The sequence below is a fragment of the Cavia porcellus genome, unplaced genomic scaffold, assembly GCF_034190915.1.
Source record: "Cavia porcellus strain 051 isolate PalLab524CR breed Dunkin Hartley unplaced genomic scaffold, mCavPor4.1 scaffold_14, whole genome shotgun sequence".
Taxonomy (NCBI): Eukaryota; Metazoa; Chordata; class Mammalia; order Rodentia; family Caviidae; genus Cavia; species Cavia porcellus.
In genome coordinates this window covers 24,726,205-24,746,483 of record NW_026947497.1, presented here as the reverse complement: position 1 = coordinate 24,746,483, position 20,279 = coordinate 24,726,205, and the positions used below count along the sequence as shown (strand labels likewise).

Sequence of the window (20,279 nt, the reverse complement as noted above, 5' to 3'; positions counted from 1 at the left end):
GGGTATAGGGTTTCTTTCTGAGGTGACAGAAATGGTCTAAAATTGACTTTGGTGATGAACACATCCCATGGGCAACTTTAAAATCATCTACTTGTACACTTTTAGGGTGAAGTAAATCATTTATGAATTATATTTCAATAAAGACTGACCATATAACTCCATAGCATTTGCTATACGTGAGGTCCTAGGTTTGATCCCAACACCACAAAAATCAACAGTAATAGGGGTTGGGGATTTAGCTCAGTGGCATAAGCGCCTGCCTTGCAAGCAGATGATCGTGAGTTCGATCCCCAGTACCGATAAAAAAAAAAAAGCTAACAAAAAAAAAATCAACAGTAATAATAAAAAGCCTGCAGGGTGCTTTTATTTATTCCTTTGTTTGTTTTTTGAGGCAGAGTCTCACTATGTAGCCCACTGTGGCTTCAAAGTCACAGTGATCTTTCTGCCTTAGCCTCTTGAGAAAGCTGGGACTGTAGGCATGGGCCACTAGGCCCAGTGTGATAATTTTATAAATGAAAATGTATACCCTAAAAGGAAACCCAGGTACCCCTGTTTGAAAAATGAACCAGTTTCTGTATACAGTAACCTATATAAAGTCACAGCTTAAATACATCTTTTATCTAGGAAAACAAGGAAATAATTCTTCTTCCTGATGTCTTACACATTTTATCTCTTTTTAAAATCCTGAAAGTCCTATAAAATTGAACTTGATATTTTATTAGTAATAGTGAGGTGCTTCAAATTTGAAATAAACTTTTATAAACTCCAAAATTATTGAAATATTAAGGAAGAAAATTTATAATACTTAATCTGTTTTACTTTTTTAAAAACCTAAACTTTGAGTTTTTGTCTCATAAATTAAACATGTCAGTGTTAGGGCTTGATACGTCAATGTGGAGTACATAACTCTGATGTACTCTCTTTTTTTTTTTTCTTTCTTTCTTTTTTGGGGGTGCAACAAAAGGAGGACCTTGCACATGGAGACAAGCACTCTACCAATGAGCTACATCTTTAGCTCTAATTTTCAAATTATTTGACAGCAGTTTTGTTTATTCATCACTATGTAATCTTCACAGATAACAAATGATGGTGAGTTCTGAACATTCCTTCTAAAGCGCACTCTGCATTTTTCTGTAATCACTCACTATAAGAACAGAGTAATTTTTTTAACTATTTGAGAAATTTAGTGTTCAGTTATTCTTGCCAATCACAAAGGTATTGTCTAACAAGTTAAATCAAGATAAAAATGTGAGTCAGGCACAGTGCATGCCTACAAGCACAGCATTGTGAGAGACTGAGGCATGAAAATTACAAGTTCAAATCTAACCCTGGCAATTTAGGCCCTGTTTCCAAAAACAGACAAGCAAACAAATGAACAAACAAGGACTAGGAATGTAGTTCAGTTCGAAATCCCTGTATTTAGTCCCCAGTACCATGAAAAAAAAAAAAAAGATAAAACCTATTGATACCTACCATAATAAATATCCACATTATAGATACAATTATCATACTTATTGTAATCACACTTCTTTTAGCATTTTACTGTATTTGTTACAAAGAAAATAACTTGAACAAAAAGATATAAAGCTAAATAAAAATTATTACCTAGTAACTTGTGTCCCCGTTACATTTTCCAACATGTCACAGAGTGTGAGAAAAATCCCTCTCACACTTTTAAGTTTCTGAGATGCATCAGACATTGGATAATGATAAAGAATTTCTTGCTGTTAAGTGAAAGAAAACAGAAATGATCAAACTGCTCAAAATTTCCAGTCATTATTTTTCTGATGGAAAGTTGAGACTTTGTATTTAGCTTTGGTGCAAACTGTATTCAAATAGAACTATGCCTGGAATCTTAACACACTAACTAGTATTTAAAACACTACATTCATAAGTTATAAAACAAGTTATAGGTTATAAGTTAGAGGATATATAAAATAAGTTATAGGAAAATAAGTTAGAGGTTGCCAATTGGTCATACTACCACACTATATGCTAGGTAGAATACTGATTAAGTGAAGTTACAATTAATTTCAAACTTTTAAACTTTAATCTTAATAATTCCTAATATTAATATTTTATTATATTTTATTACACATATATTCTTATCCACCATGACTATAAAGCTATCCACACTACATGTAATTTTTAGGAATCTTTCTATTCAGTTACTTTCATAATTAACTTTGAAAACTTTATTTTTGGTAAAATTATTAAATACTTATTTAAGCCCAACACCAAAACTACAACTTAACAAAGTAAGAAGACAAAAGTAAAGTAATTCAGATAGAAAGGAAAAAGCATCACAATATTATAAAATGTCTTTAAATTTGAAAGAATTTGCAAACTTTAAGTGACTCAAGTCACAATGCTAAATGGGATTATATTTTAAATTACAGAAAATATTAGATCTATAAGATACTGCACAAAATGCTATTTCCCCCCCCTACATTTAAGAAGAGTATATTTCCAGGGGGGAAAATGGCCTTTACAAAGTAACAGATCTAAAAGGCAGGATATGCACCATGCTAATACTTCTAAAATACCAAGAGATGAACCATTGTATGTCTCACTTTTTTGCTCCTAAAGCAACATATATTTTTCTCATAAGACAAATTAAAGCAGGTAAAAGTTTCTAGACAGAAGCCATTCACAATTAAGAGTAATGCATTGTTTAATGAGTATATCATAAATATAGTCATAGTTGAAAGACCAATTCATTGAATTTTATGCTATCTTTTCCTTAGTTCTCTCTAAAGAATTTAATAACTTGGCTTTATTCTCTAAGAAATAATTACACAACACTGCATTCATGTATAGGTAACTTTTAATGACAACTATAAATAATGATTAACTGGACACATCTGCTTTTTGTATTTACTAGGCACATTCAATGTATGCAGTATTTGGCCAATACTATGGCCTAAAATGTCAAGATTACTTGAAAAATTTCCACAGCAAAAAAGTTACATTATTTTATCCATAGAAATTAATCAAACATAAATTAAGATTTCATGTTATGTCTACTAAATAAATTTAACTTTGGCCAATAAATATTTTTATTATATTTATCCAAAATACTAAAAAAATTTAAACAAATCTTTGACTAGGTTTTGAAGTATCACAGCTTATGGTCCTTTCATTCCACATCTTGTAACTGAAGAAGAAAAACTTTTATAAAATGTGTAACTCACAGATAACAAAAATGACCCTCTGATATTTCATTGTAAGTAGGTTCTAATAGTGGAAAAGGCCATTAAGAGAGTCTCTATTCCAGACAGTAGTAAAGATCTGACAAAAACTACAGCTCCTTGCCAATTTAATTAGCTGTATTTTTAAGCACTTGTAAGTAGCATGCATTTGTAGCAGCTTCCATTCTGCTCAATAAGAATAAAGAGCCTGTCTTAATTGCAATGTTGATACATGGCTGGCAACAGACAGAAACTGTTGATCTAAGAAATATCTCCACACTTTCCCAGGGAAAGAAAGGAAAGGATGACAAAAGGTCTCAGCAGTACCCTATTCCAAAATGACCTAAAAGATTCAAGTTATTATCCCTGAATTTGTTGCATATTTCATATGATAAAAGCTTAAATGACTCATTTGTTTTAAAGATATAAGGAGCCAATAATATACATACACAATTACAATTATAAACTCTCAGTCGCTGTATTTTCAAAGCATATAAAATTGCAAAAATATGTATAAAGTAAATTCCTTCTTGGTCATTTCAATTGTTAATTTTGAGACATGAAGCAGCAACACAAAGAAATGTGTCCTTTGGATAAAATGCCTTTGGCATTTGTAATACAGGATGAATAGACTTCAAAAACAAAGAAATGCAGATTAGCTAAAAACTTTTAAAATTCATTTCTGCTCAAAGCATTATGGTAGATTAAATGCTCAGAGAGACTGTGACATTGTAAAAGCAGACCCAAAACATTCTTGTTGGATTGCTGGCATGCAGGAAGTAGGAGGGAATTCCCTCTTTCTACTATTGCAAAGGAAGCTGGAATGCTGCTGAGCAGAGGGCAGGACAACAGAGGCAACATTATGCTGAGGGTTGATGCCTACCACAGCTTCAGTCAGAAAAAAGAACACTGACTGGATAGTGGCAGATAGGTGAGGTGAGCCTGTGACCTAAGTTAAGCCCGGATCCTCAAGTAAGGCTAACAAGTCCTAGCGTCAGTGGCAGAAATAGAAGAAAATCCTCCCAGGGAAGAGTCCCATTTTAAAAGTATAAGACATCCAAAGCAAAATTAAGCAGTGTGTTTAAATAAATATCCTTAAGACACAAAAAGACAACCAACTTGTTACAGTTTGGGTTTTAGATGCCTCTTAAAGACCCACATGTGAAAGGCTTAGTCACCAGCTTGTGCTAATGAGAGGTGATGGGACCTTCAGAAAGAAGTTGGGGCCTAGTGGAAAAAGAGTTAGGTCTCTGGGGGCGTGCCCCTCAAGGATATGGAGACCCGAGGCCTTTCCACACACTGTTAGGATCCTGCCACTATGAGGTGCACCTTTGCTCCACCATGAGCTCCCCGCTATGACGTTCTACCTTGTGACAGGTAGGAAAAGAACAGAGCCAAAGACCACAGATTAAACCATAAATCCAATGAACACTGCCTCTTTTTAGGGCTAAGTATTTTGTCAGTGACAGAAAACTATCACTATAAGTGAGTCTCCTGACATCTTGAGATAGCAGTGTGGGAAATACAGACTGGAGAAGATCAAATGGCTAGAGAAATAGAGAATCACAAGGACCAAAGAACCAAAGAACAAGAAAATACCAGTAATATCATGGTTGATCTGAAATACAGATTTATTAGAAACTTTTCAAGAACATCTGAAGCTGAAAACATAATTATTTAAATAAAAAACCCAATGGGTAGGTTAAACAGCAACTGGAATGTGGCAGAAGCAAGAAACTGAACAAAGACAAGAAAAAGTGCATTCCTGACAAAGAAACCACTGACAGCTTTGCCACAGCAGTAACGAAAGTCAGAAAACAAAAGGGTGCTATTTTTTTTTAATTTTACAGAGAAAAAATTTCAAATAACAATGAAACAGTTTCAGAACAGGTTAATAGGACAGTTACAATAATTAACACATTGTGTATTGTTCATAGTAGCTGTTCAGAGTACAACAGGCATGAAATACTGTCCAAACAGTTTTAGTACAAATTTGTTTAATGATCTGAGAAACGAGCTATTTTAACTATCTTGTGTGTACGTGTTTGTGTGTGTGTGTGTGTATATATAAATATATATATATATCCCCCCCCCCTCCTTTTCCCTTCTTTCCCTTTCTCTGTTTTCCCATCACAGGTTTTCTTTTCTTTTGGACAATTTCTTCCTCATTCACATTATTTATTGTACAGGTTGGGTCTTATTATTTGGTTTCTTACACTAGTGAGACAATATATTTACACATGAGGGTCTGATTTACTTCATTTATGAGTACGGTCTCAAGTTGCATCCATTTACCTAGAAAAGTCTCAGGTTTATCCTTCTGTATGGTTGAATAGTATTCCATTATATTAAAAAAAAAACCACATCTTGTTTTATCCATTCCTTAGTTGATGGGCATTTGGGTTGTTTCCAAGATTTAGCTATTACAAATTGTGCAGCTATAAACATGTGTACACACACAGTTTTGGTATGATGTTTTTAATTCTTCTGGGAAGATATCAGGAAGGAGAATAGCCAAGTCAAATGGGGCCTCTAATCCTAGCTTTCGGGAAATTCCACACTGATTTCCATAGTGGGTGTACAAGTCTACACTCCCACCAACAGTGGAGAAGCGTTCCTTTTTCCCAACAGACCCTGCAGCATTTATTATTGGTTGATTTCTTGATGATAGACATTCTTTCTGGAGATGGAATCTCATTGTTTTAATATGCATCTTTTCAATGACCAGTGATGAATATTTTTTCATATATTTATTTGTTGTTCGTATTTCTTCATCTGAGAAGTATATATTCATATCAGATGCTCATTTTTGGATTGAGTCTTTGAATTTGGGGTGTTCAATTCTTTCAGTTCTTTGTATGTTCTAGATAGATATCCTTTGTCTGAGGGACAATTGGCTAAAATAGTTTTCTACTCTGTCGGTTGACTCTGCACGTTGTTGGTGATTTCTTTTGCTGTCCAATACTTTTTAGTAAGAAGAGATGCCATTTATTTACTCTTTGAAGTAATTCTCATGCAGTCTGGGTTTTGTTCATGAACTCTCTGCCTACACCTATGTCTTCAAGATTTTTATCTATTTTCTCTTCCAGAATATTTAGTGTTTCTATATTAATATTTAGATCTTTGTTCCATTGTGACGTTAGCGCATGTGATAGATATGGGTCTAGTTTTAATATTTGGCACGTGGAGAGCCAATTTTTCCAGCACCATTTATTTATTTTTGTCTTTTTCCTTTTTATCGGTACCAGGAATCGAACTCATGACTGCCTGCTTGCAAGACAGGCACTTATGCCGCTGAGCTAAATCCCCAGCCCCTCAGCACCATTTATTAACAGGCTTCCTTTATTCCAGTGAACATGTTTGGTCCTTTGTCAAAGATAAGGTGGCTGAGTGTGTTTGGAGTTGTGTCTGCACCTTCTAATCTATTCCACTGATCCGCAGGTCTGTTTTGTTGCTCCTTTGTTCAAAACAAAGTTGTTAAGTGTGGACAAACCACTACCTTGCTTGGCCTGTTGCTTTCCAGTGTTTCCTGGACTTGCCTATGTCTATGGCTTTTTTAGTGCAGTTTCTTCTCTGTAGAATACCCTGCTTCACTTTTCTGTATTTACCTCAATTCAGTCAGACATATCCAAGAGCATCACATCTATTTAAATGTAGCTGGATTATGCAGTGATTTAAAAAATTCAAACCCCAAAGTACATTAGTTTTGTCTTTCTGACATTTTATTACCTGCATTATGTTATGCTTTTTTAAAAATAATACTTGCTTTATCTGGTGTGTAAGGTACTTGGGGGTTGCCATTGGGCAACTTTATTCTCACTGCCTGTGACACATTGTATAAACCATAAGCTGGTTCTATGTTGGTTCTCCCTATCCATAAATAAGGTGTATCTTTCCATTTTCTGATATTCTCTTTGATCTCCCTTTTCAGAGTAGTATAATTTTGAATATATAGATCCTTTACTTTTTTGTTAGACTGATTCCTAAGTATTTCATTTTTTTGGATGCTATTGTGAAGGGCACCATTTTCCTAATGTTTCAGTGAATTTATTGTTACAAGAATACTAGGGATTTTTGATTCTCAACTTTGTATTCAGCTATGCTACTGAATTTGGTTATTAAATCTACAAGTCTTTTGGTAGAGTTTTGGGGTTTTCTGTGTAGCGTATCATGTCATCTGTAAAAATGATAATTTTCCTTTTTCATACTTGTTTCTCTCTCTTGTCTAATCATTCTGGGAGTATTTATAGAACTGTAGTGAATAGGAGTGGTGATAGAGGACATCTTCATCTTGTTCCTGATTTTGGAATGAAAGCTTCCAGTTTTGTCTGTTTACTATGATGCTGGCTGTTGGTTTGTCATAGATGGCTTTTATTAGATTGAGATAAAAACCATTTATTCTGATTTTCTGTAAGGTTTTTATCATAAATGAGTGTTAGACTTCGTTAAAAGCTTTTCTGGCTGGGGATTTAGCTCAGCGGCATAAGCACCTACCTGGCAAGCACGAGGTCATGAGTTTATTCCCTGGTACAAAAAAAAGTCTTTTCTGCATCTGTTGAGATGATCATGTGATTTTTGTCTTTGGCTCTGTTGATATGATGCATTACATTTATTGATTTATGTTGAAGCATCCCTGCATTGTTTGGATGAATCCCACTTGGTCATGGTGTATAATCTTTTTGATGATCTGCTGCTTCTGTTTGGTAGTATCTTATGGAAGATCTTTGCATCTGTGTTCATTAGGGAAACTGGCCTGTAGTTTTCTTGTTTGGTTGGGTCTTTCTCTGGTTTTAGTATCAAATAGTTGCTTCCAGGAATGAGTTAAGGAGTACTGCTTCCTTTCTGATTTCATTAAAGAATTTGAAGAGTATTGGTATTAAATCTTCTCTAAATTGCTTGTAGAATTCAGCAGTGAATCCATCAGACCTTGGACTTTTCTTTGTTGGTACATTTTTAATTACATTTTCAATTTTATTGACCGATACTGTATTATTCAGAATTTTTATATCTTCTTGATTCAGCTTTGGTAATTCATATGTATCTAGGAATCTGTCCATTTTTTTCTGTTTATCATCCTCTGATATTTAGATTTTCAATATATAAATTGATGATCTGAATTCCCACAGAATCTGTTAATGATTTCACCTTTTACATTCCTCATTGCATGAATTTGAGTTTTTTCTTTCCTTTTTTGATAAGATTGGCTAAGGGCTTACCAATTTTATTTATTCCTTTAAAGAACCAACTCTTGATTCTTTGTATTGTTTTCTCAGTCAATTGCTTTAATTTCTGCTCTATTCTTAATAATTTCCTCCCTTTTATGGGCTTTAGGCTTGACTTGCTCTTTTTTAGAAGTTTTAGGTGCAACATTAGGTTGTTTATTTGTGCTTGTTCTGTTTTCCTGATATGAGAATTCACTGCTATAAATTTTTCTTAGGACTGCTTTCATTGTGTCCCACAGGTTCCAGTATGTTTTATCTGCATTTTTTTGGACTGGAGATATTGTTTAGTTTCTTGTTTAGTTTCATCTGTTGCTCAGGAGAGTGTTATTTAATTTTCATGTGTTTATGAAATTTTAATGGGGTAGGATTACTGAGCCACAGGACCAGCAACCTTTACATCAAAACCAGAAATAAACTTTCATCATATTAAGTTATTAAGATGTTAAGGTTGTTTGGGATAGTGATTCACCTATAATGATTAATATAATCTACCCTGATTAGTGGCATTTAGAATTATGAAGTTACTTATTAAAAATAAGTCTAAAAAAAGACATCATCATATAAGTAACAGCAAAAATTTGTCTCCCAAGAGACTTTCACAAAAAGTGAGGTGTAAAATAGTTTTAAAAAAAAAAAATGATCCAATAGGAATAGTCTGAAATGTAAGAGTAATTAGTAAAAAAAAAAATTGTACACTTAAATAAGATTTATCAGTATGAAATGTGTAAAATATGCATTGTAAAAATATTTTATAATTTTAAAATTTTATAAAATATATAAATAGATAATACATTTTATAAACTTTGCAATGAATAAAGTATAGTGCTAACAACAAAGTATAGTAGCAGTAGCAGAATTACGTTCAATATATGGAATTTTTAAGAGCACTAAAATACTGATAACAGCAGTATACAGAAGAAGAGAGGTAACTGGAATTAAGTTACAAAAAAGGGCCTCAAAATATTTTGAGAAAGTATAATATAATATTTAACTTTAAAATCTGTTAAGGCAAATATAATGATAAGCTCTAAAAAATAACCACTAAAAAACAAAAATAGGACATTGAATATAACTTAGTGGTAAAATGCTTGCATGACATGTGCAAGGCTTGAACTTAAACCCTAGAACAACTAAAAAAAAAGTATACAGAAAAAATAATGATACAAGTAACCAATATTGGGTAAGAAAAATATTATAAATAGAAAAGTTTGAAGATAGCAGAGACAAATTTAAATATTTTAGTAATCTCTATAAATGAGATAACAAGTTGGATATTTCCAGGTTGGAAGCTGTTGTAAGAGACATACCAAACATATAGATAGAATGGAAATATAAAAAGTAGATGAACCACTTAAATATTAATAAGATAAAACTCTAATAACATTAAATGCTAAAAAATGTTAATGTATTTAAAAAGACAAGACAAAGAACAATTTCTGGATATAAGCAAACTATCAAATTTAAATTATGAAGTCAAAAACCTTATAATGAGCAATGAGATTAAATCAGCAATAAGGTTTCCTATCAAAAAAGAGCCCAGGAAATGTTACTACTGAATTCTCCTAAACATTTAATGAAAAACTAAGTGGTACCTTGGTTTACAAACTTAGTTCTTTCCACAATTTTGGTTACACACCGAACTGGACAAGAACCAAATCAAATTTCTCTGTAAGGTCAACATTGAACCTAACTACTAAATTTGATTTCAGTTCTTGTCCAGAACCAGAGTTCTGGAAAGAATCAAGTTAGTAAACCAAGGAACCACTGTAGTATCTTTTGCTTTCTTCAAGTTTGTAAACTAAGGTACTCCATACTATCTTTTGCTTTCTTCAAACTATTAAAAATAAACAAAAAAATTCACAAAAACTTAAGAGAATCCTTCCAAATTCATGCTATGAGACCAGCATTAAAGATAGAATGTGATCACTATATGTATCTAAAATGTACCAATAAAATCAGTTTTATTTTATTCATTTGAGACAGAGTCTCTGTATGCAGTTCAGGCTGGCCTTGAACTTTCAGGGATCCTCCTGCCTCAGTCTCTGGAATGCTGGGATTGCAGGCATGTGCCACCATGCCTGGCAATAAAATTAATTGAAATAAAAGGAAAACAAATTACAGATCAATAGCCCCTTGATGAAACAGATTCAAAAATTCTCAGCAAGATAGTTACAAAACAAATTAAGTAGTGCATTAAAAGATCACTTATCATGATCAGATAGGATTCGTGCCAGGTATGCAATATGGTTCAAAAATATGCAAATCAATAAATACAAGACACTATGTTAAGAGAACCAAAACCATATGATCATTTCAATAGATGCAACTGAGAAAAAAAGCAACTGAGAAGTAAACTGAGATCAAAATGAATCAAAGATCTAAATGTTAAATAGAAACAATGTGTTATAGAATAAAATTGGTAAAACTATCAACAAGGGCATAGGCAAGAGCTTTCTGACAGAATGCCAACTGCATCAGAAATAACATCAAGACTCAACAAATGGGATCATATCAAATTAAAAAGCTTCTGCTCAGCAAAGGGAATAATCAATAGAGTGAAGATACTATCTATGAAATTGGAAGACATTTTTCAACAGCTATTGCTCAGACATAGGAAAATCTAGAATATACAAATAACTCAAAAAATTAGAACCCCAAAATAAAAGGCTGAATAAAAGTGGGCAACTGAAATGAATAGACATGTTTCAGAGGAAGTACAAATGACCAATAAACACAAGAAAAAACGTTCAACATCTCTGGTCAAAGAAACGCAAATTAACACAACACTGAGATTCCACCTCACTCCAGAAAGAGTATAATTAAGGAATCAAATAATAACAAGTGCTGCCAAGGCTGAGGAGAAAAAGGAATTTTTCTGCAGTGTTAGTGGAAATGTAAACTAGTACAACCATCCTGGAAATTCTTCAGAAAATGAACAACAGAAATTGCATTTCACTCAGTTCTTTTCCAAATGTCTTCCTGACAGAGGTAAAGACATTGTATGGCAGTGATACATGCATACTCACATTTATAGCAGAATAACTCATTATAGTTAAATTTTTGAAACAGGTTATATGCACATCAAGTGGATAAAAAAATCTGTATTTACACACAGTGGGGTACTACTTTGTCATAAATAAAGATTAAATTTGAGTTATTTGTAGGAAAATGAATGCAACTGGAGACCATAATGTTAAGTGAATAAGACACACAAGCTTAAATATTATATGGTTTCTCTTATATGAGAAAAGCAAAATAAAAACAAAAATGCATAATAGGGAATAGGGAGGCAGATCTTTTGCAAATGGGAAGTGGAACGAAAGATGGAGGGAAAGGAGTTGGAGGGAAGGTAAGGGGATAAAAAAAGAATTAAGATGTGTATTATATACATAACAACTCTCCACAATGAATATAATCATTATGCACTGCAAACTGAGCAAGAAACAAAACAATCCCATTTACAATAGCTACAGAAAAATAAAATGCTCAGCAATGAATTTAATAAGGAGGTGAAAGACTTTTACAATGAAAAGTACAAAATACTGATGCAAGAAGATACCAATAAATGGAAAAATATTCAGTGTTCATAAACTAGATAAATTAATGCTGTTAAAATTTACACACTACCTAAAGCAATCTACAGAGTCAATATAATAAGTTACACACAGAAGGACCACATGATCTCACTCATATGTGTGAATCTAAAAATGCTGATATTATAGAAGTCTGGGGTAAAAATGGTATTTACCAGAGACTGGAAAGAATAGGAGAGAGAAGAAAGGAGGGGAAATGTTACAATAAGAAAGGTCTGGTGGCACAGCTAATAATAATACACTATATATCAAAATGGTTGGAAGAGAGGATTTTGAATGTACTTATCATAAAGAAATGATAAAAGTTCAAAGTGACGGGTATGCTAAATTATCCTCAATTATTACTCAAAGTATACATGAATCAAAACATCACTTTATAGCTCATAAATATGTATAAATATTCTGTTACTCAAAAAAATAAAACTGAAATAAAAAAATTTTAAAACCCAAAATATTGTTGGAGCAGAGAGGGTCATATCACAACTTAAAAGGTTCAAATTTTAATAATTCTCAATATTAACACATCTAATAAAATTTCCTCAAAATAGGTAAGAGAAAAATGCTTGGAACCAGAGGGGAGAAAATGGACAAACTCCCTACAGTGAGAGCTTCTCATACCCCTCTTAATTATGAATTAAGATTAAGCAGACAAAAATAAACAAACGAATGCACAGAAAATCTGAGCAAAAAACAGCCTTCAAACACTTATGATGAAAAGCAACCTAATATAGAAAGAGCACACAAACTGGGAAGCAAAACACCTCTGTTTACATAGAAATTCTGTCATTACTAGCTATGGGAACTTGTGCATGCTATTTAAGTTTGCTAGGGTTATTAAATTGTAAGTATAAATACCTACTATACAGTATTATGTTTATCACAAATAGGTGTTCAATAAACATTGAGAAATGAATGAAAAAGAACATGTGAAAACTACTTGTAACATATGAGAGACAGTTTGTACCCCTACCCCCCCCCCAATCATTAAAAGGTAGCAGGAAAAGACTGATTGCAAAGGCCACAAGGAAATTTCTAAGTGGTGATGAAAATGCTTAAATATGACTGTGATGCTGCTTATACAACTCTGTATTATATCAAAACTCATCAGATTGTATACTTAAAATTGTTTATTATATAGAATACTTCAATATGAAGTTAACAAAAATAACAGATCTTAGCTACTAAATTAAAAGATTCTGCCAACAATATCTTTTCCTAGTTCCTTTTTTTGGGAGGGTTAAAATAACTCAATATTTCATTTACTTTTAAGAACATTTGTAACATGAAATTTTCATATCTATAATAGAATATAAAATATACAGACAATTTTAAGCAGAGCTAATGCATTTTTGCTTCTTCCTTAAATAAAAAATGTTTACTGTATACTAGGAGGGCTATAAAAAGTACTTTTGCCTTTACACTTTTGAGAAGACTCACCTCTTCCTTGGATGTTTCTGAGTCGAGCTGTAGTGTGAGATACATGATAATGTGAGGAGTGTTAAGGATATTCTGCTGGTTGTCTTCAGCCTCTTCTTCCCATAGAAGTTTGACTAAATCATTTGTGTTCAACTGTGCTTTTTTTTTTCTTGGTTGAGTTTTTTCTTTTTTCATGGCATATGCATTTTCAAATGTCAGTTTCACCTTTAAAAATTACAGTATGTTGATTTTTCAGTGAGCAAAATCAGCTGTATTTTTCACAAGCTATAACTTGATTTTTTTTTATACAGGGGTTCATAATTGAGTCTTGAGTTGCCTTAAGTCTTAGAGGAGACAGTGGACTCTGATTTATAAGCAAACTGAAACTGTTAAGGTGTTGGGAACTCTTTTTTTTTTTTTTTTTTGTCTTTTTCCTTTTTATCGGTACCAGGGATCGAACTCACAACTGCCTGCTTGCAAAGCAGGAGCTTATGCCGCTGAGCTAAATCCCCAGCCCCTGCGTTGGGAACTCTTGGAGATAGACTAAATACATTTTGTGCTAGGTGAAGGATATGAACCTTGAGGGGCCAAGGGTAAAATGTCCCCCAAAAGCCTATATGCTAAAGGCTTTGTCACCAGCACATGACACTACTGAAGGCGATGGAAACTTTAGGAGACAGGACCTAGCTGGAGGTCACTGAAGGTATGCTCTTAAAGGGAATATCAAGGTCCCAGTGCCTTTCTGTGTTGCTGTTTGCTTCAGGGACACCTTGAAGCAAGCAATTTTGCATCACCACAGAATCCCTGCCATAATGTTCTACCTCTCAAAAGGACTCAAAACAACAGAGCCAACTGACCATGGACTAAAAGCTCTGAAAACCATGAGTCAAAATGAAACTTTCTTCCTTATAAAATGATTTTCTCAAGTACTTTACACAGCAACAGAAAGCTGAAAGAAAATAATATAAAGAACCCCAAATACTGCCTGCCACCCATGAACCCTCCCCCTCCCCCTCCCCCATCCTACTCTTGCTTCTATGAACTCCTAGTTTACACTTCAGAGATATGGCTGGCAGGGAAAAGCTTACAGTTTACTTCCCATTTCAACACTAACAAGAAAAATATGGTCTACTAATTATTTATGGTTTCTAGTTAAGTAATTCAAATTCTCTTAGGAAGTTATTAAAGATACATTGTCCTAAATACAGGTGCATGCTTTTGAGAGATGCAGCTATAACAGCAATGCTAGTAAAACAAATGCATACATGTTTTCACTCAATACTAGATTGCAATACTCCAAAATATTAATAATAGATAGCTTTAGATAGTAGGGGGTCTAAGAGACTTTGTTCCTTACTTTTTTGTATTTTTCAAAATTTCTACAATGAACTTGTACTACTTTCATAAGCCAATAAAAGATTTCCTTTGAAAGTAGATTTAAAAAGTGATGCTATGTTGGAGGACAACATAATCTCTCCATATGGTAAATCTAGGCCAGTTTTTCTTTTTTTCCCATTTTCAAAGCATAGCTTTGATTGTTTTGCTTTCATATTTGGCATCAGATATAAGGGCTGGCAATTGAAAGCTATGTTGTATAAAAATATGTATTTTTATAGCCAAAAGTATACACAATGTAGCAAGATGCTCATGCCATAAAAAATGAACTAGATAAACAACAGATATATAACCCTATTGTACTCTCAATGAGGACATGTTGATTGTAGGTGGAATTGATCCAAAAAAACTCATATTATTTCCTGTTTTTCCTGTCAAGTATGCATGATTTAATTTGCAGCTATTCATTAAGTATAATGTAACCCTGTGGTAAACATACATGTGGTTGAGCTCCTGTAATACTGGAAATCTACCTATAACTAATATCAGCAAGAAAGAGGGAGCCCTTACTCCGGGCTGAAAGTCAGCCACTTTATCTGAGGGAAGCTGGCTCAACTGATAAAATGCTGTGATTCATTACTGATTAGTAAGTAGTTGCTACCTACACCCGTTGTGGTACCCTTTAATGCACCTAGGATCCTTTTATAACTACTGATTAAAAAGGACAGCAGCACACCCTACTCTAGCACTATGGATAGCTGATGTCCACGTGATTACCGGTATTTCAAATACAGCCTTGTCTCTACATATATCCCCTGTCTGTTCCTAGCGATTGCCAGTCACTGGCTGTTATTATTCCAGCACTTCCATTTTACACTTCTAACTTTTTTTTTTTTAATGAGTACCGGGGATCAAACTCACAACCGCCCGCTTGCAAGGCAGGTGCTTATGCCACTGAGCTAAATCCCCAGTCCCCATTTTACATTTCTAAAGATAGCTAAATTTATAAAGTCCGATCAGTCAGCCTCTCTCTGCCCAAATGAGTGCTATATGTTTCAGAGAAGTGAGCATAAGGGAAATCTTATGAAACAGGGAATTTTACCACCAGTCTTATTTTAGAATCTGTATCAGATATAGGTAAGATTCTGTCTGGTAGGGACTTTGTTCTATATCCTGAACAATCCCAAAATTACTTCATCTTCTTACTGCCTGATAGATCCTTTAACTCATTTAAAGGATGTCGTCTTCCCTACCTTCCCAATAAAGTGAAAGATAATTCCTGATATTAATATGAACAGGAATCCTAAATGAAAAGTATAGCACTTTCAAAATACATTTAATAGCCTAAAATTTTATCTGTCTTATAAAATGTCAATATTTAAAGTATTAGAGTGACTTATAAAATAAATTCATTATACCTACAAGGAATATAAAGTAATTCATTAAGTTCAGGAGATGTACCTGTATTACAGAAAAAAGAAGGAAAAACATAATTTATGTTTAGTTTTTCAGTGATGGGACCAAATTCCTTCCACAATTTAAAGAAGGAAGGCTTTATTTTTGTTCACAGTTTCACAAGATTTAGTCCACAGTTGGCTGGCTCCAAGGCAGGAACATCAGAGCAGAAGATCATGGTGGACCAAAGATTCTTAGTTCATGGTAGCCAGGAAATAAAGCAGGCAAAAGGGGTCAAGGACCAGATACAGACCTCAAGGTTGCACCTCCAGATCCATCCAGACACACCCAGAATGTATTTTACTAATCTCCCAGGCAGTACCCAAGCCAGTCAAATTAACAATTAAACTTAACTGTCACAAGAAACAAAACCACACTTAAAAAACAACAAAAATGTATAATCAATATAAGTGTAATCATAGTACAGTAACTTTGAAAATAAAAAAATTCCATGACTACTTAAAATAATTTTTCTAGGAACTAGATTGCCACCAGCACATATAGTAATTACAATCCCAAGTTGGTCATTATATACTTTTATTATTGTTTTTGCTGCTCTACTTAGAATGAGTTTTATTTGTAGACATTTTGCTACAAAGAACAATGCCTAAAGCTAAAAACATTAGGAAGAATTAAAAATGTTTAAATATCCCAATATAAATGTAATGCACCCATTATACATGACAACTAATAGAATCATAAAAGAAAGCAGTACAAGATACATTTATTTCATGTAACTTATTATAGAATATAGAAAAAAGCACATCTATACCTGCATAGGTCCAGGAATGCAAGACAAAACTCTTTCAATGTTTTCAGAGGTCACATCAACATCATTGACAGCAACAAGCACATCACCTAAAAACAAAATAATGATAAAAGATAGTGGTGTGGCTATTCAAAAATCAAAGGGGTTTAGAACTGAAACATTTAAACGTATTAATTTGTACTTCCTCAAACTACAATGGTGAATGTGTACACTTATTCAAGAACTTGTCCAAGGATATAGAGCATATCCCAATTCTACCCAACACTGCACTATGACTAAACATAATGTAAAGATGAATACTCTTAATATAATGGAAGAGTTGTGTAAACCTAAAGGACAAATGGAAAATTTTTAGAATAAATCAAATATTGCACTTAACCAAACTGAATCTAACCACTTAGATCAAGAGTAAAATTTTTAGCTGAAATTTTAATTAAAACCATATTGTACAGCATAATTCAGTATGCTGTGGTATTTACTGCTATTACTGATTTTTGTCAACACACAGTTCTTGGCTTCAAAGGCTCCAAACATACTGAAATACATAGCATGTTTCAGTTAAAGTTTCTGTTTCTATGCCTCTTCTTTAAATGTTTATCAGACTTAGTAATAAAGATCCCTGTTAAAATTTACTTTCAGAACCAATTAAAAGCAGTATCAAACATCAGCAAGCTGTGTTAACAGATACCTGTTATTTTTTCATCATTCTAAATTATATCGTTAGGGAATCAAATAATTCACCTGCATCCATTCACCCAACTAATATTTATCAAGCATCTACTATGAGATAGGCACTGACTAAGCACTAAAGATAGAAAATAGACAAAATTTCTACCTGCGTGAAGTTTAATGCTCTTTGGGGAACAGGGTTAATTAATAAACACGTATGTTGGTAAAACAGTGTCACAGATAATTCCCCATTGCACTCTCAAGTTTCTGTTCATCTTACAAACTATAATATTGAGTCTTTGTTATGGTCTGTTTTTTCAAGATACAGCCTTGGATGACAGCGGTTCTATCTGTGTCAATTTGTTTACTATACAGTCTTGTTCAATATTCTATTTTTCATTATTCTTTATAAAAGACTGATGTTCCCTACATTCAAAATTCCTTTCCTTTAAGGCAAACCATTACTAGACTTCATCTGCCTCTCTTTAAAGTGGGAAACAGATGGAAATACTGATACTTTCATGCTGCTCTTCCGCTGCTTCCTTTGCCTCCTTGACAGGGTAAGCAGAGTTAGCAGGAAGTTTCTTAAGCTATCCCACAAATGCTTACAACAGCTACAGATGCTCAAAAGAGTTCTTCCTACTTGAGAGCTCCACATGGCTGCTGAGTAATTATGATGCTTGATGACTGCAGTACTTTGAGCAACCTGATTGTTTTCTTAAAAGTAAAAACTTGTAGACTAAAATAAACCTCCAACTTCAGCTTCATGTGGAAAACTAAAAACAACATGCTTCTAATTTCTCTTAAGAAATTAAACAAGAGTACTATGCCAAATTGTTTACAGCTGTTGTGATTTTAAAAAGAAAAGAAAATTATGAGCGCAGTATCAGAATACTGATGTAAAACAAAACTTCTGGACCATTCTTACATTGGATTTAGTTATCTACAGGTTATATCATCCTCAGGGCAACTAAACAGTGAAGCTATTTAAAATTTGTTAAATTAAACTTTATAGGATAATGTCCCAAATGACTTCATCTAAATGGTATTGAATACACTTTGGTTATTGAGGATTGTGGGGAATATTACCTGAAAGTATCTTGTCTAACAAAAGTAGGAGTCATGTATCATCACAAAAATACAGGAAAATTAATTTCAAAAAAATACAGTCCACTTAAAATGTTTAGAATATGGTATTTTTTCTATAAAAGAAGTATTATAACCACTTGTCTTAGTTACTTTTGTTGTTGAGACAAAATACCTGATGTCTAAAATTAGGAAAGGGAAGGTTTATTTCTTACAACTTTGGAGGTTTCAGTCTGTACTCAGCTGGTTCCAAGGCAGGGTGGCATGGCTGGGCAGCCATTCATGGCCACCGCAAACAGCAAAAGTGAACAGAGCAGTCTTAGGCAAAGTCTCTGGACAGGAGCAAAATGCAGGCTAACTTTCTGCCAAGCCATAACACACATCACGTGGAGTCCAACAACCAATGCAGTCCTTCCCAGCAAAAACCTCCTAAGCCTGGTCTTTTTTGGCAGGCTTTCTGTCAGCCTTCTGTTGTTCTGAGCCCTGACCAGAATCTCCCCTACAGAACAGCATAAGCTGTTTCAGCTCTATGCATTCAGGCGACATCTCTGAACTTTTCCAAACTCTTCCCACAAGCCCTTCCCAAAGGCTTTTGAACCACATGGTTAGGTATAGTCACAGCAATGAACCCACTCCTATGGTACCAAATTCTGTCTTGGTTACTTTTCTCTTATTGCTGAGACAAAATAGCTGATCCAAAATTGGGTAAGGAAAGGCTTATTTAGCTTACCGTATTTGGAAGTTTCAATCCATGCTCAGCTAGCTCCAAGGCAGGGTAGCATGGCTGAGCGACAGCTATATGGCTGAGGGACAGCCATTCATGGCGGCTGCAAGCAGCAAGAAGAACAGGCCAAAAGGGGAGCCAAGCACACCCCCTTCCTGTCCTTACACTGAATGCTTGCTACACCCCTGGGCGGGTGTAGCACTTACACCATCAATCCCAGTGCTAGACAATGAACCAATCACCAATGCTAGATTCAGCCACCTCCATAACTACATGAGGCTCAAGGGTTCACCTAGACATAAACTATATTCTCTCAGGTATTGTTTTCCTCTAAGTTTCCTAAACATGTCCATGAAGTGACTCAAACAAGCTTCCTGGATATCACATCACCGAAGTAAGGACCTGTACTCCAAGAAACCTCTTTCCTTAATAGGTATGAGGGAGTCACATGCTGTGTCCCACTTCAAAAGCCAAACAGTGTTAAATAAGAAATGGACTGGGGTTGATAGGTAAAAGAAAGAAATTTTATCAAAAGGTACATTTAAGAGTCAAATAAAATTTAGTGCCAAATAAGCGCCTGCCTTGCAAGCAGGCAGTCGTGAGTTCGATCCCTGGTACCGATAAAAAGGAAAAAGACAAAAAAATAAATAAATAAAAAATAAAATTTAGTGCCAAGTGTGGTGGTGCATACCAGTAATCCTAGAATTTGGGAGGCTGAGGCAGGAGGACTGCTGTGAGTTCAAGGCCAGCCTGGGCTACATAGTTCAAGATCAACCTGGACTACACAGTAAGACCCTGACTCAAAAAACTAAACTATTG

General features: G+C 34.1%; 1 protein-coding gene across 2 annotated transcripts in view; it reads right to left on the bottom strand.

The window, feature by feature from the left end:
• Positions 1-20,279, bottom strand: part of Intu (inturned planar cell polarity protein) — a 69,630-nt gene that overhangs the window by 29,518 nt on the left and 19,833 nt on the right. For both annotated transcript variants that reach the window (XM_023560321.2, XM_003477125.5), the window contains exons 3-5: positions 16,985-17,070; positions 13,444-13,647; positions 1,606-1,724 (exon numbers count right to left, since the gene is read on the bottom strand). In XM_023560321.2, the coding sequence (XP_023416089.1) occupies positions 1,606-1,724; positions 13,444-13,647; positions 16,985-17,070 (409 nt within the window). The remainder of the gene's footprint in view (positions 1-1,605; positions 1,725-13,443; positions 13,648-16,984; positions 17,071-20,279) is intronic.